Source organism: Passer domesticus, chromosome 10 (genome assembly GCF_036417665.1).
Source record: "Passer domesticus isolate bPasDom1 chromosome 10, bPasDom1.hap1, whole genome shotgun sequence".
In the NCBI taxonomy this organism is placed as follows: domain Eukaryota; kingdom Metazoa; phylum Chordata; class Aves; order Passeriformes; family Passeridae; genus Passer; species Passer domesticus.
The window spans coordinates 26,470,335-26,484,698 of record NC_087483.1 but is presented as its reverse complement, the minus strand read 5'-3'; the positions used below and the strand labels follow the sequence as shown (position 1 = coordinate 26,484,698).

Here is a 14,364-nt window from a genome sequence, read left to right as displayed (position 1 = left end):
TTGTTTGGGTTTCAGGGAAATGATATTTATCAGATATTACCATCAAACAAGACTCACCAAAATTGAATACATATCTCTAATCTATAATTTATTTTTAAGCTAGATATTAAAAGAGAGGAGGTATTTTTATAGTTCATTTTCCACGAAAATATTAAGAAATGGTATATAATCTTAAACCTCAGGAGCCTCTTCCTGCCAGTCAGTATATAATTACTTCGACATTGGTGGGTAATGCATTGTCAGAGCAACACTTAGAAGCACATAGATTTACTAAGAGCACGTTACTGATCTTTAAAACTTAAATTACGGGTATACAGATTACTAAAGAAGATACTTACAAAGAAGATATTGACTTCTTTTAGCAAAAGCTAATGACAGAATATGTATTAAAAGTTGTGTAACCCTCTTATTTAAAATTTGCTATGAGATATTATTTCAGAAGACAGGAAATGCTATTGTTCAACATTCTAGTGAGTTTGTGAGTTATTCATTGCTCTTCTGGCAACACTAAGTGCTGACAAGCACTTATATGTCTGAAAACAAAATATCAAGGGTCAAATTTCCTATAAGAGCTTAAATAATTGTGTGGTTTTCAGTAATCAAGAGTATATTTTTTATCGTCTGTTTATAGAGTGCCAATAAAAGAAGCAGGTTTTGTTCTTGTTGGTGTTATCTCCTCCTTCTTACATTTTTCATTATTATACATTTGGACTGGTTTGTTGGCTGTCAAATACTTTGATCAGATAAAGAACAGCATAAAAGCTATAAGAATTTCTGAAGTGCATGGAGAGATAATGAAGTAGCTACATTCACGGTTTGGTTCTATGATTACAGTACTCACTGACATAACTGTCAGGAGTACAGGAGAAAGGAAGATAAGATCCTTATGCATATTGTCATATTTAACTTTCAGTTTTGTGGTAAATATCTTTCCAGAATATGCAAAAAAAGCAAACTTTAGTTTCTAAAAAATCTGCATTTTGTAATTAGACCCCACAGTGTTTAAAAATGTATGAACTGCAATTGAAACTGCTCTGGTAAGGAGAAAAGCTTACTTTAAAAATTACCATCTTTCCTGTGGCTCTCCTTGTTTATGCCTAATGCGCACATCCCAGTCTTGTTCACTTAAAGGAGATATTTAGTCTTAGCATTCTGCCCAGGTTGCCTAAGTACTGCTCTCAACACCACTTTTAGGAAAGTTGTTACCCAAACTTCTATAAAATTGGCCATCAATATTTTAACCAAAAATCCATTTGGCAAGGGTAGATGGAACAGATTGCATACATAGATACAGACAATCTGATGATACAAATTACATTTAATTAGTAAAACCAACCCATAAAAGCATGATCCAGATTTCTAGTGCCACCCATTCAATAAATGTTAGTTAGGCATGGAAAAAGGGTGGATTTATGACCATGGAGAAGTGAAAAGACAAACTTGCCTTTGCTCAGACAGCAGCTGGATCTTAGATTAGACACTTTTTTATTTTACAATGCAGAAACTTATTTTATGTTTGGGGAATTGTAGCAAGACATGGTATGATCTTCATGATGATTCTTCACTAAATACTCTGGTATTTCAACAGAAACAACAACAAAACAAAAATAGCACAGAATCAGTGAGACAAAAGTAAGTCCTTTAGAAGCTCTACCTTGCCCATGCTATGCTAAATGAAGCTCATGTTTTGGAGAAAACAAGAAGTTTTATTTATGGGTTTAAACCAGTATCCTGGTTCTAACTCTAAGAGAGTTAATTTTTGTTCTTAGTAGCTGACACACTGCTCTGTTTTGGATTTAATATGGGAATAATGTTGACAACACACTGATGCCTTGGTTGCTAAGTGATGTTTACCCTAAGTCATGGATTTTTCAGTTTCCCAGGCTCTCTCAGTGAGCAGGTGCACAAAAAGCTGGGAGGAAGCATGGCCAGGACAGCTGACCTGATCAGGCCAAATGCATAGTCCGTAGCATAGAACGTCATGGCCAGACTACAAACTGAGGAGCATTACCAGGAAGAGAGACTTATCATGGCTTGGGAATGGATTTGGCATCAGTCAGCAGGCTGGGAGCAATTGTGTTGTATCACCTGTTTTTCTTGGATCTTCTTTCCCCGTATCTCTGTCTCTCCCTTCTTCTCTTCCTCCCTCCTTTTGTTTACAATTGCTATTAGTACTATGTCACTCCTGACTTTCCCCTCCATCCCACTGAGGGTTCAGGAAGGACCTGAACAGTTGCTGTATGATACTTTGTTGCCAACTGGATTAAACTGTGACAACCAGGGAAATATGGAAATCTTTTTGGTGCTACTGAAAGCTCAATCCAGTGGGAAAAAATGCCTGGAATAGAAGCCTGTAAGCCTTGATCATTGTTTTCTAGATATATTGACTAATTTATCACACTGTGCAAACTGCAGTTTCCTTTCCTTACTGGATATTGTGGGTGTAAGGAAGTGAGAAAACAGACAGCACAATATATCTGCAAATAACTATCCTAGACAAAACTCATTCTTCAAGCTTTTTTGAAAACCTGTAAGAAGGTTAGAGTCTGCATCCTATCCTAATAAAATTTGTCAAAATAAATTAGCTGGCCTCTAACAAGTTCTGCCGAATGGCCATGAGCCACAGGCTCTGATTTTTTTCTCAATTCTAAACCCAGCAACTAACAGCATCAGAGATTAAGACACAGCAAAATGTGTTATTCTCCTTTGGTTATAGTCTTCCATTTGTAACTCACCTACAAACCTAGTGAAACTAAACTTCCTTGAACAGAACAAATTGGTACAAATGTGATCCCATATAATTCAGAAGTTATTTTTCTTCAAAAGAAAGGTTTCTTCATAATTAATAGAATTCATTTAGAAGGTAGAACATTTTCAAAGATAGATACTTAGAATAGAAAAAAAATACAAAGCTGTGAAATGAAGAACTTTTCTTCCCATTTAATAAATGTTTCTCATTTATCAGTAGCAGTATAGTCAACAGCCTATCTGAAGCTGAACATACCCTTTCATGCCAGCTTCCAAGATATTGAGTAGTTACTGGAATTTCCATATTTACAAAGATGCTGCCTTAATGTAAAACTGGCAATTCTTTGAGTCAAAAAAGAAATTTTTATGCTTGTAAATAAACCTAAAGTATCTTAAGGACAATTTCACCATGTGCTACAATGCAAGATTTATACAATTGTCAAAGAAAAACAGACTTACCTAAGGTAAATCAAATATCAAGAAGAAGAAAAAACTGAGTTTTCTAAATACTATGAATATCAGGTAAATATTCATACTATTTCAGTACTTTATTTCAGATAGCTTTTTATTTTATAGTATATTTTTACACTTTAGATGGTTTTGGAAATTGAATGTTATAATTTATGGCTTAAACATCTTCATAAAGGACTTTTGCCTATTATAGCAAAACTGTACTAGAAAAGCTGCAGAGAAGACCACCACACCGTAAACAGGCCTTCTGACCCAGGCTACTCCTTGCCTGGGTCAAGAACCACTCCTTGATGAAGACAGTTCTCAGGCCTGGTCTCAGGGGGAAGAATACATCCACAGCTTGATGAAGCTTAGCACCGTCAGGGTGGAGACCACAGCCTCAGGGCTGTCAGCTGCCAGGCTCACACAGACCCTCGCACCTAAAGGTGGGGGGACAGAGGTGTTGGGTGTGAGGTGAAAAAGCCTCTGCTCAGAGGCAGTGAACACCCATCCTGCACTGTGCAGAGCTCAGCTGTGGGGCCGCTTCTCCCTGGAAAAAGCTGCATCCCCATGAAGGACAGCAGAAGTGTCATGGCCCATCAAAGGCCTCTCCCAAAGGCGTCCTTAAATCCTGCAGCAGAGCACTGAAACACGATGCAAAATATCCTAAGTGTTGTAAGGGACAGTGTCAAACTGGCCCCCTTAGGGAAGGCACCTTGGACGTGCCCACCTGGCCCAAACATACATCAATCCACTGCATTCTGTACTTTTTGGTGTAGTGGCAGGGGGCACGGGGAGGGGGAACTCTCGCCACCAAGAAGACCAGATGGAGAGGGACAATGAGACATGGCTGGGACCCCAGGAAGGGCAATATGTTTCTACCTAACCCCTGTCACTCTCTCCCTGTCCCCCCACTCCCCACGCACAACTCTGTCTTTCTGTCTTTCTGTCTGTCTTTCTGTCTTTCTCTCTTCTCTCCTCTTTCTCTCTCTCTCTCTCTCCCCCTTTGCTTCTTTTACTATTACATGACATATACAAATTTTTTTTGGTGCCAACATCTAACCTCATCTGGTTTTAACAATGTTTTTGGGTATATTTCAAACCTCTCAGGGTCTGATCCCTGTTATTCACAAATGCTTCATTTCCCTCACTCTTCTGTGTTTAAACTGGTTCGTAACAGATGGCCTGAACTAGCCACTTTTAATAAATACTTCCTAGAGATTTTCGTTGTGCTACGCTTATTGATTTTATGTTCAGTAACACCAACACCATCCATAAATATAATTTAAGGAGTGTTTCTCCCTTTCACTCCCTTCCTTTTTTTTTTTTTTTGAAAAGCATTAACTCTGAACTATTCTGGGTTTGCCCTTCTTTATTGATCCTGTTACCAGTTACCAGCTGAAAGCATTATCCAAGTTCTAACACATGACAGGGAATAGATGAGAAAAATGACCTTCTTATTTGGCTTATTAATTTTGAAGGCATTCAGAATTCATCAAACAACACACTATGCTGACTGGGGTTAATGGTCTTTGCTTTTTCTTACTATTTCCACTACTTTAAAAAAAATGCTAAACCTTATCAGACCTCAACTAGAAAATATTTTCCTCAGTTACCACTACATCAAAAACAACTAATCCACATGCTTTTTTTCTCCCCCCACCCAGGACAAAAGAATAATAACCTCATTGCTATTTCTTGTTAATATGCTTATTGACCTCATTTATAATTAGTGTTAGAACATAACTGCTTTATAATCATCATCATACTACCTGAAAATTGCAGGAATATTCTTTTTAAAATTTAGTTTCTTCGTCAATTTCTTTCATTAGTGATGTGTGGGAGAGTAGAAATTTCCTTGAAAAAACTAATCATCAGATTACCCACAAAATTTTCAGTTTGTATACCAGCCAGTATTACATTAAAAGAGAAAAGAATTAAAATTGTTAGCTGACACTTGCATTTTTTTCCCTTAGGAAAATTACTCTTAAGAGGTGTGACTATATAATTTCAGGTAAATGCTAAACATTGCCTGTCCAGGTTATGGCATTTTGTGACTAGATCCAACACTGGTCCTACAGTATATACATGTGAGGCACCTGGCACTAGAGCAGATTTCAGAATCCAGACCATTTGAGGGTAAGGGCACCTAGAGAGGGAGGGAGTCCTGAGTCTGTCCATAGTGCCCAGGGTTATTTTTGTGGCTTTTTTAACAGATGGTCATTTATGTAAGATAAGTAACAGTGAAATTACTCTGGAACTACAGTCCAGGACTGCCTCTTTCTAAGAGGTTGTCCTGAATGTTAGCTACACCAGTGGTGTTCTTGAAAAATAGCAGCTTTTTTTGACTCATGAGATCCACCGCATTCTGCCCTCTTCCATTCTTCTTTCTTTATGTCAGCTGCTATTGCTGTCTATATCTGGGAAAATATATACTCTCCTAAAGATAGAAACTGCCCTGAGTTAACATGGTAACCACTGGACCCTGATCTGACTTTGCAGTTGTGCTGTTTTGCAAAGGAGGCTGGGTTAGATGGCCTCTAGAGGTCTCTTCCACACTACACTTTTGTACGGTTCTAAGGTTACACGAAAGAGGGACTACGACTTCTTTCACAGCTGTTTTAAGGCAACTCTGACTGTGTACGTGAAAGCTATTATTCCAGACTGTGCATGCCAAATGCATCAGAGGATCTCACAGCTCTTTGGATCTTAGTTGGGCTTGACTTGCAGTTCATGGTGAGACTGTTCTGGCGAGCATCAAAACTGTTGGTTTCAGCAGAGTAACCTACCAAGTTTAGAAACTTCCAAGGTCAATACACCATGAAGTGGGACTTTGGGTGTTTATAGCTCTAGACCAGAGAAATGAGGCTTGCCTAAATGTGCCAGCACCTTGTTTTCAATAAGCTTTGCTTGCTTTGTAGAGTATTAGTTCTTACACTCAACTCCTTATTATCAGAACAAATTACAATGTCATCTGAAATCTGTTTTCTCACATTTCTTACCACTAGAAGAGGAATGTTGTTTTGGCAAATGAGCTAATATTAACAAAGGTCATATGCTTTATTCCATGTTAGCATCAAGGCAGTAAGTACAAAGAGATCACACAAAGTATTGATTACTCAAAACTGTAATTCATAGAAGACAGTGGACACTTTTTCTCAACTCAGCAAAATCAGGTAATCCCCTTTTCAGAAGAGCAGATCTTGGGGGAAGGACATGGTCTAATTAAGGATGCATCCAGGTTACATGCTACAAAGCAGCTGGGCTTTCTGACTGCTCCATTTCTACCATATGTTGTGAAATCTTCTCAAAACACTGCAGCAGTTCAGATGCCTGAACTATTCAGCTGTCGCAAAAAGAAGAGACTCTACTGTAAGGAAGGAATGTTTTACCTTCCACAACTGTTGTGAATCTTATTTTTATTACTTGGTGCAACAGCAAATAATTATAATGAACATACTATGTTTTCTTCTGAAACTGATCAAAACAGTGAGCTTTATTTTCTGCTCCCACACACTTGGAATAGCTGTTTGCTCTGGTGAAAAATATACTACTTTCCAGTTGTGGTGACACCGTGGCACAGGCTTAAATGGCCACAGTGGGACTGAGGTATTTTTACTGGTTTTAACCATGGCCTTTTTGCTTTTCTTGATTTCACAGAGTGTGTCACACCTTCTAAATTACAATGAAATTACACACATTTATACTATTTCTATAATTACATCTCTAGTAATTACAAAGCCTAATTATGTAATGACAATAAAAGATGAAATTTTATTGCATGAGGGTGCTAACTATTATTGTAAAAAAAGGGAATGACTCCTGTATAAGATGTGTCAATTCACAAATAACAGGAAAAAGAAGCTTCTCATTTCAGAGTAAATTTAAACTTTCCATACATTAACTGGGAAATGTTGGCCCTGCTTACCCCCTAATTTCACTATTATATGTATCTCTTGCTGTGTAATTGGAAGGCATCCAAATTGTTTCCCCTTTATTGAGAATTTTCTGCATTATTCAGAATGGAAAATGAACAGCTTTGAAATGTTATATGTATGTGAGTTATTGCAGGATGTAAACAGCACAGTGTGTCAGCTGAATCAGACTGCTGAAAACATATAGATCAATAATTTGGTTTATTTTTAGGTCTTATATTGCCCCTCTCTGTCCTAGATGCTGGTAGTCTTCTTCTAGCCTGAAAACCTGAAGGTCAGTTTGAAGTCATGATCATATAATAGTTCTTTTTATATCAACAGCTTTATTGGCCTTGGGAGGATATTGTTACTTATTTCCTAATCTTTTGGGGAATAAAATAGGGTCTGGCCAGATTACAAAAACATGCAGTGAAACTACAAGGTCTATCACTTCATACATGGTCCCCAGCCCCCCCCCCACCCCTACCCCCCTCACCAGCAGCTCTATTTTCAGAAGATTTGTGGGTGTTCAGCATGTCTGCAAATCAGATCACAATATTCTGTGTAGCCTGTCAAGGTATATATTTATCATTTCATCAGCCATATGACCAGTTTGGGTATATATATGTTTTCTAGAGGTGGGTGGATAATGAAACTCTTCTGAAAATTATTATTACAAGAAGTTAAAAGATTAAAGAGTTTTACTTTCCTGTAAGTCATTTATTGAGACAAATAATGGACATTAAGAAATTATGAACATTATGAAATAGTGAATATTGGCCCTTTCAAACCACATTCTGTATTTCTTCAGACTGATGAATTTCAAGAAGATGAATGATCTCTGAACACTAGTGATCAAAAGCAACAACACAGTTTTTCTTAAACAACACAATAGAGACCAGTAATTTACATTTTATTAACTGGAACAGTTATTTGTAGACAGTATTAAGTTATGGGCATTCAGGAATTCTCTCTTTTCTTTAATAAGAAAGCACAGATACTGACTATTCTAGTCTTCATTAGTCTGTTTGCAATGGAGTTCACAATTTTGCAGCTGTACATCAGCGGAAACTGATGTCCAAGAAGCTTTAAAATAAATCAGTATTTAAACAAAAGATAAATCAGTTCCTGTTGTTTCTTTGCACATTGAAATTTTAAGGCCAGAAGTCCCCTTTATGAATTCATAAAAAATGCTAAGGGACAGATGTCAGACTTTTGCCCTACTGCTTTCTTTAATAAAAGTCTACTTTTGTGCCTCTAGGAAGACTTGTCTCTTTCTAACCATCAGTGTCAGGACCCCAACAGAACCTGTCAGTACAAAAGAGTGCAGAAATTGCACTGTCCTCCTGAACACACTGTAAAGAAAAAGAAATAATGGAAAAAACTAAGTTGAGATTCATCTAGAACAGAGTGACATTAACACCTCTGGAAACTATAAAGAAAAACATTTTAAAAAACAATTTTTTCTTAAGTGGAATGGAAATGTAAATATAATTTACATTTGGAACTGGAATATAACAATGCCAATTTATCAATCAGGGCTATCTGGCAGCTAGACCTGGACTAATTCTCTGAGTAAAAGTCAACGTTATTAAGAAGCAAGCATCCAGAAAATGTTATTCTTTTTGGCATTACCCAAGGAGTTATGATCAGTGAAGCCCCAGGTGAAAATTCAGGCAAAGCAATCAGGGAATCTACTTATTCAGGACCATCACATGTGCAGCACTTCACCGCAAGCTATATCTTAAGGCATTTTTCATCTCTACATAATGTCCTGAACCCTCCTGTTAAGTAGAAAAACAGTATTTTTACTGCAGAAGGTTTCTTGCAGTAAAATGTATAACCTCGATTTTGCTCTTAATGTATAAACTACTGTCCTACAGCATCTCCTCTTTCTTCTAAAATGATTTTCTAAACTTTATTCTATTTTCTATTTCTAATTCATTCCACTAAAATCTTTCTACTGAAGTATCTTACTCCTCTTTAAATGTTTTCTCGAAGTGCATCACTTCCTCTAAACACAGTGGCCAATGACTATTTTATTTACTTTATTCATTATTCTTCCTCTTCCCTCTGAAGGTGGCTATGTGCCATCCTTTCCTTTTTCACTCTCTTCAAGACCCGAATTACATCTCCAGCTTGCGGATATTAAAGAAGTTACAGAGCTGTTGTCTTTGGAAAGAACTTGTTGCATTCTGTGATGCTGATACTTGATATATTACTGATACACTAGAGAGAATCCAGACTGCATGATCCAACAGGAAAGCTCACTGATATATTCTGCATTGCACCATGAGGAGCCACAGTAGTGGAACTGTCATATTTTAACACCAGGACCAAATTTCTCAGCAAAACTGAGGAAAGGCATAAAGATAGAAAATAAGGACTACAAAAAGAGAAATGGATGGGTGTATATTTGAATAGTACAATATGTGGCATTTAATGTCATCAAGTCCTGCAATCCAGAAAATACAGCATGTTATGTACTCCTTCACTACATTCTCAGGGTCTTTCTAACAACACTTAGAATTCCTGCTCTAACTTCTTTCGTTAGAAGATGGTTTCAGAGTGTCACAACTCTGATTAAGGGTGACCTTTAAACTTACCATGGCTGTTTTATACTCATTTGCTCTTTTACTGATATTGCCCCATGGATTAAATAGGTCATATTCCCCTCTGTGTGTTTTTGATGCTGTTTGAGAGATTTCCTTATCAGAGACTGTGCTAGCATGAGCATTTTTAACTACCTGGTTTAACATTTCCACCATATTTTATTCTCAACACTGCGCTCAAATCTTCCAAGCACATTTTTGCATTGCTTTGCAGATAGATTGCTAATGGATCTATGGCCTAAGAAAAGATTTACGAATAAATTTATAGTCAGACATGAAGCAGAAGCTTCAAAGAGCTGACTCTTACAACATATATTAAAACCACTGAGAATAGAAACATAAACAGGACTAAAATTAGCCACTTAAAACTTCTAAATGTCTATTTACAATCTAATTAATGAATCTCTAGTTAACTAGATTCTTGACCATTGTAATACTATAGATGTACACTTATTTATACCTCCTAGGAGTTTTTACCTGTATCTAATTCTAGCATTTAGGATGCAGCAGCAACAAAAAATATTGATAAGTGAATGTAATAACAGAAAAAGCAGCAGCTGCAGGGAACTATTTCCAATTATAATGAATGATATGGCATCAAAGTTTGCTATGCAAATTGTGCTCTGCACAGTGGTTGAGATTGTTCTAGAAAAGGACATAAACCAATGTCAAATTAAATTGGAAGGCTTTGTGAAGTGTAAAGATTTTATAGAGCATTTCAAATTTAATTTTGAATTTAGTAGGTATCAATTTTCATGGAAAGATAAGCTGATCCATGTAATTTCCATTGGACTTTTCATAAAATCTAAATTATTTGGAGAATAAACATAAATTAAAAAAAACTTCTGTCCTCAACAGCATCACTAGTACATAGAAGCTCAGCATCTTAGTACTAATTAGCCAGTCAGAATTAAAAAAAAAAAAAAAACAAACAAAAACCAAACCCTACAAAAATAAAGAAAAACTCCCAAAAAGCCTACCTTGCCTCATGCTTATATAACTGATAAAAATTAGTCTTTTTTATGTAACTTGACTTTTTGCCATATTATCTATGAAAAGATGTCTATATATAACTACTATGAATAATTTAAAACATATCAAAATGGATCCAGAAGAGATTATATCTTTCAAAACTGACCACAGAAGAAAGGACAATGGTTACAGATTCAAGCTAGTTCTTAAAGACAAAATATATGAAAGATAAAAATCCAATTACTTTTTAGGCACTAACTGATCTCAAAACAGAAATGATAGAACTTTTATCTCTATTTCTTTAGGAGGATGTACAATACATCCCTTTTTATATCTGTCAAAGGGAGTAGGAACATGGACCCTGTCTGGCAAAGCACCAATGTAGAGAAGCTGCAGTCTGGTCAGCACCTGGGGACATGAGTTAGTCGTGGACTTGTCCATGCTGGGTTAATGGTTGGGCTTGCTGGTTTTAAATTCTATAATTCTATGATTCTAAGCCCAAATATACTCTTGGCAAGATCTTCCTTATGGAATATCTATCTGCATTCTACTACAAAGCACTTCTTTCCTCTTTCAGTCTGTCTGGGCATTTAAGTGCCAACCCTCTGCTTACTAACCCTATAAAAGTTATTTGGAATACTGTCATGTCTTAGTATTTTTCTCAATATGTTCCACATTCTTAGCCTGTCCCAGTCACTTTCCACATAAGATTGTAACACAAATGTAATAATATTGAAATTAGCTGAAAAATTCCTTTGACTTCAGAGGGTACTGCATCTATCTTAGAGTGAAGAGACAGCTTTTTAAAATGATTTTCAGTTTTGTTTCAATTTTATGCCTTGTTCACAAGATATATCGTACACCCAGTCCAAAGGTACCTGCTTTTCATTTTGACAGCCTTATGGATGCACAGATGTGGAAAAAGATACCCATAAGAAAGAGCATTATGAAGAGCCAAAGAACTTGAACAGAAATTATGAGATGTAATTATGATACAGTGCCACAATAACCTACTATTTGTTATCATGTTGTGCCTCACACTAATCAGCAATTCATAATGCTGAGACAAAATTATGAAGAATGAAACTAACATTTATGAATGACAGGATTCACTGAAATTAATGGTCTTATTTGGGACACATGATGCTTACAAGATTCCTTTTCCATTAAAAAAAAGGGAGCAGATTTCTTTGTTAGCAGTATCATCTAATGTTATAGACTACCTCATAAGAAACTGAATTGAAGGTAAATTAGATGATGTTTTAAAGCCTTCAAATTATCCTGGAGATAGCCAAGCCACCCATTAAAAGAGTAAGAATCTGTTGAATACATTGAAAAAAAAAGAAAATGAACTGAAATAAGTGTATTACCTTACCTGTGTAACCTTCTCTGTTACATTGTGCGTTCGGTCTTTCACTTTAGGTGCAATAATTGCTTTCTCTGAAGAAGGAGGAGATGAAGATTTTTTTTCACTTTTGATATCTGAAAAGTTCAGTGTGAGTTGAGGAATTTTGTTGATTGTACTGTATTTGTTGAGATTCGAATCTGATGTGGATCCCAACAGACTTGACTTGATATGATTAAAAGGCCCTGAAAAATCAGAACACACATTTAGTATCTGGGAAATTAAGGGAAATAAATTATCATTAATGTTGAGGTGGGATATGTTAAAAGAGTGATTAAAAATTATTTTTCTGTATACTAGTTGTTAATAATAAAAACTATCTACATTTTAAAAAATAACTTTTTCTAATAAGATTTAAACCTAATATTGGCTATAAATATAACATTTCCTTTACATATAACCCTCAATATTTTTTTGTAAAGTTGATGGATTCCAAATTGCATAATGCAGCTATCCTTACTTGTTTTCATGTTACTGGGAATGGTGGTGTGCTCTTATTATAGTTCTGGCTGAATTTAAAGACTATATGCTCATTTGTTTATAAGAGCGGAAATAGGACACGCACGGTTATGTAAGAGTGCCTGCAATTAGCAAAGGCTCTATTATCACATCCCTACCTTGCTCATGCTCACATGATAGTTCAAAGAAACTGGAAAATTGAGTAGACTCTCAAATTATGTTTCTTCAATTGTCGTTACTAACAAAATATTGGAAACTATAGGGATACTGTATATACCTGTATGACCTATATAACTATGGGTAGAATATCAACAGAGTATATATAGCCATCTTATACTATTTTAGTGTATCATTTAAATTATATAGAATGTACTTAATGAGATACATATTCTTTATAATTATTCTTTTCATACACACAGAGTTGCTTGAACAAGAAAGCAATATAACTGACCAGAATACTTGTTTTGTACTGTCATCATAAGGTTCATTGGGAAGACAAAAGTATTCATTGCAAGGAAAAGTTGCTTTTGAGAACAATATTGGAAAAAGAACTATAAAAATGTTTAGACAGTGAGAACTAAATCTACTTAGGGATTTAAGAAAAAATCCAGGTCTTGCAGTCAGTAGTAACGTACATAAAGTGTGAGATTGAAGGGTATTAGATCCACATGAGAACCTGATTTAAAGTTGCCTTAATTCTATTAAGGGCAACAATGTGATGCTTTTCTCTTTTTCTTCTTTTTGAGGTTTTCTTTTGTCTTCCTCAGAGGAAAACAAGAATGTGTATGTCGATTCAGGAACAGTCAGTGGGATAGGATTAGGCCTGTGGGGTAAATGCAAAGTCAACGGTGGAACAGTTGATTTTATTTTCAAGGTGAGAACAAATGAAATTCAAAGCAACCAGCTGCTTGGGGATGGCTGTGGGGAAATGCTTTATGCTGTGTTGATTTTTTTTTTTTGGCAAAATTCTTTAAGTGAGGGCTGAATTTCCATCACACCTGGCTTCAAATTCTTTTTGAAGAAGCAGACATTTTATTTTATTTTGAAGCTTATAAGGATCTATACATGTTTTCTCTCTCCTAGACTCATGATAATTGCATATTAATCTGAGCCACAGATTACTGTTACTATTACACAGATTACTGTTACTATCTCTATTCCATTTCAAATTTTGTCACTGTGCAGAAAGGAATTTAAGATGACAAGGGAGGGCATGATGCTCTAGACTAAAAGTTTGGGTACAAAAAAGAATTTGTGCCTGAGTTCTCTAACCATTAAACTGCAAAACAGTGCTTCTTTTTCTCTATTATATATTTTTTGTGGAACAGCTTCATTGGAAAAGGGAAGAAAGCACTATCTTTCACCTGCAAGGAATGGTAAAAAAGCCTGCTACTGAGGGCACCACTAAGGGATTGTGATACTATATTTAAATGCCTTTTTGCTCAGGTGGGACCTGAATCTATCTTTCACATCATCTATATGAGTCTACTAAATATTAGTGCTCAAAATATATCAGGGCTCACAATCTTCTCACAAACGAGCAAAGTGGCTAATCTGGCTGGTGTGTGCTAATGGACATGTGGTCGGATTGCAGTTTCCAGCCCTGCTTCCCTGTTATTTTGAGCAATAGTTTCTGAGTATTGAATCAGACATAAGCAGGATTTCAAGTTGAAACCATCTGTCAGATTAACAAGATTCTTCATACCTTAGGAATTCTAAGGTAAGAGGAAACTAAGATAGCTTAGGCAAATCTGTGATTAGATAGTAGGCAAGATTTTGTTTTATTAATAACTTTGTAGATACT

At 36.0% G+C, this 14,364-nt stretch overlaps 1 protein-coding gene across 6 annotated transcripts in view; it reads right to left on the bottom strand.

The window, feature by feature from the left end:
• KCNH7 (potassium voltage-gated channel subfamily H member 7) overlaps positions 1 to 14,364 on the bottom strand; it is a 204,764-nt gene that overhangs the window by 47,175 nt on the left and 143,225 nt on the right. For all 6 annotated transcript variants that reach the window (XM_064434691.1, XM_064434697.1, XM_064434693.1 and 3 more), the window contains one exon: positions 12,072 to 12,286. In XM_064434691.1, the coding sequence (XP_064290761.1) occupies positions 12,072 to 12,286 (215 nt within the window). The remainder of the gene's footprint in view (positions 1 to 12,071; positions 12,287 to 14,364) is intronic.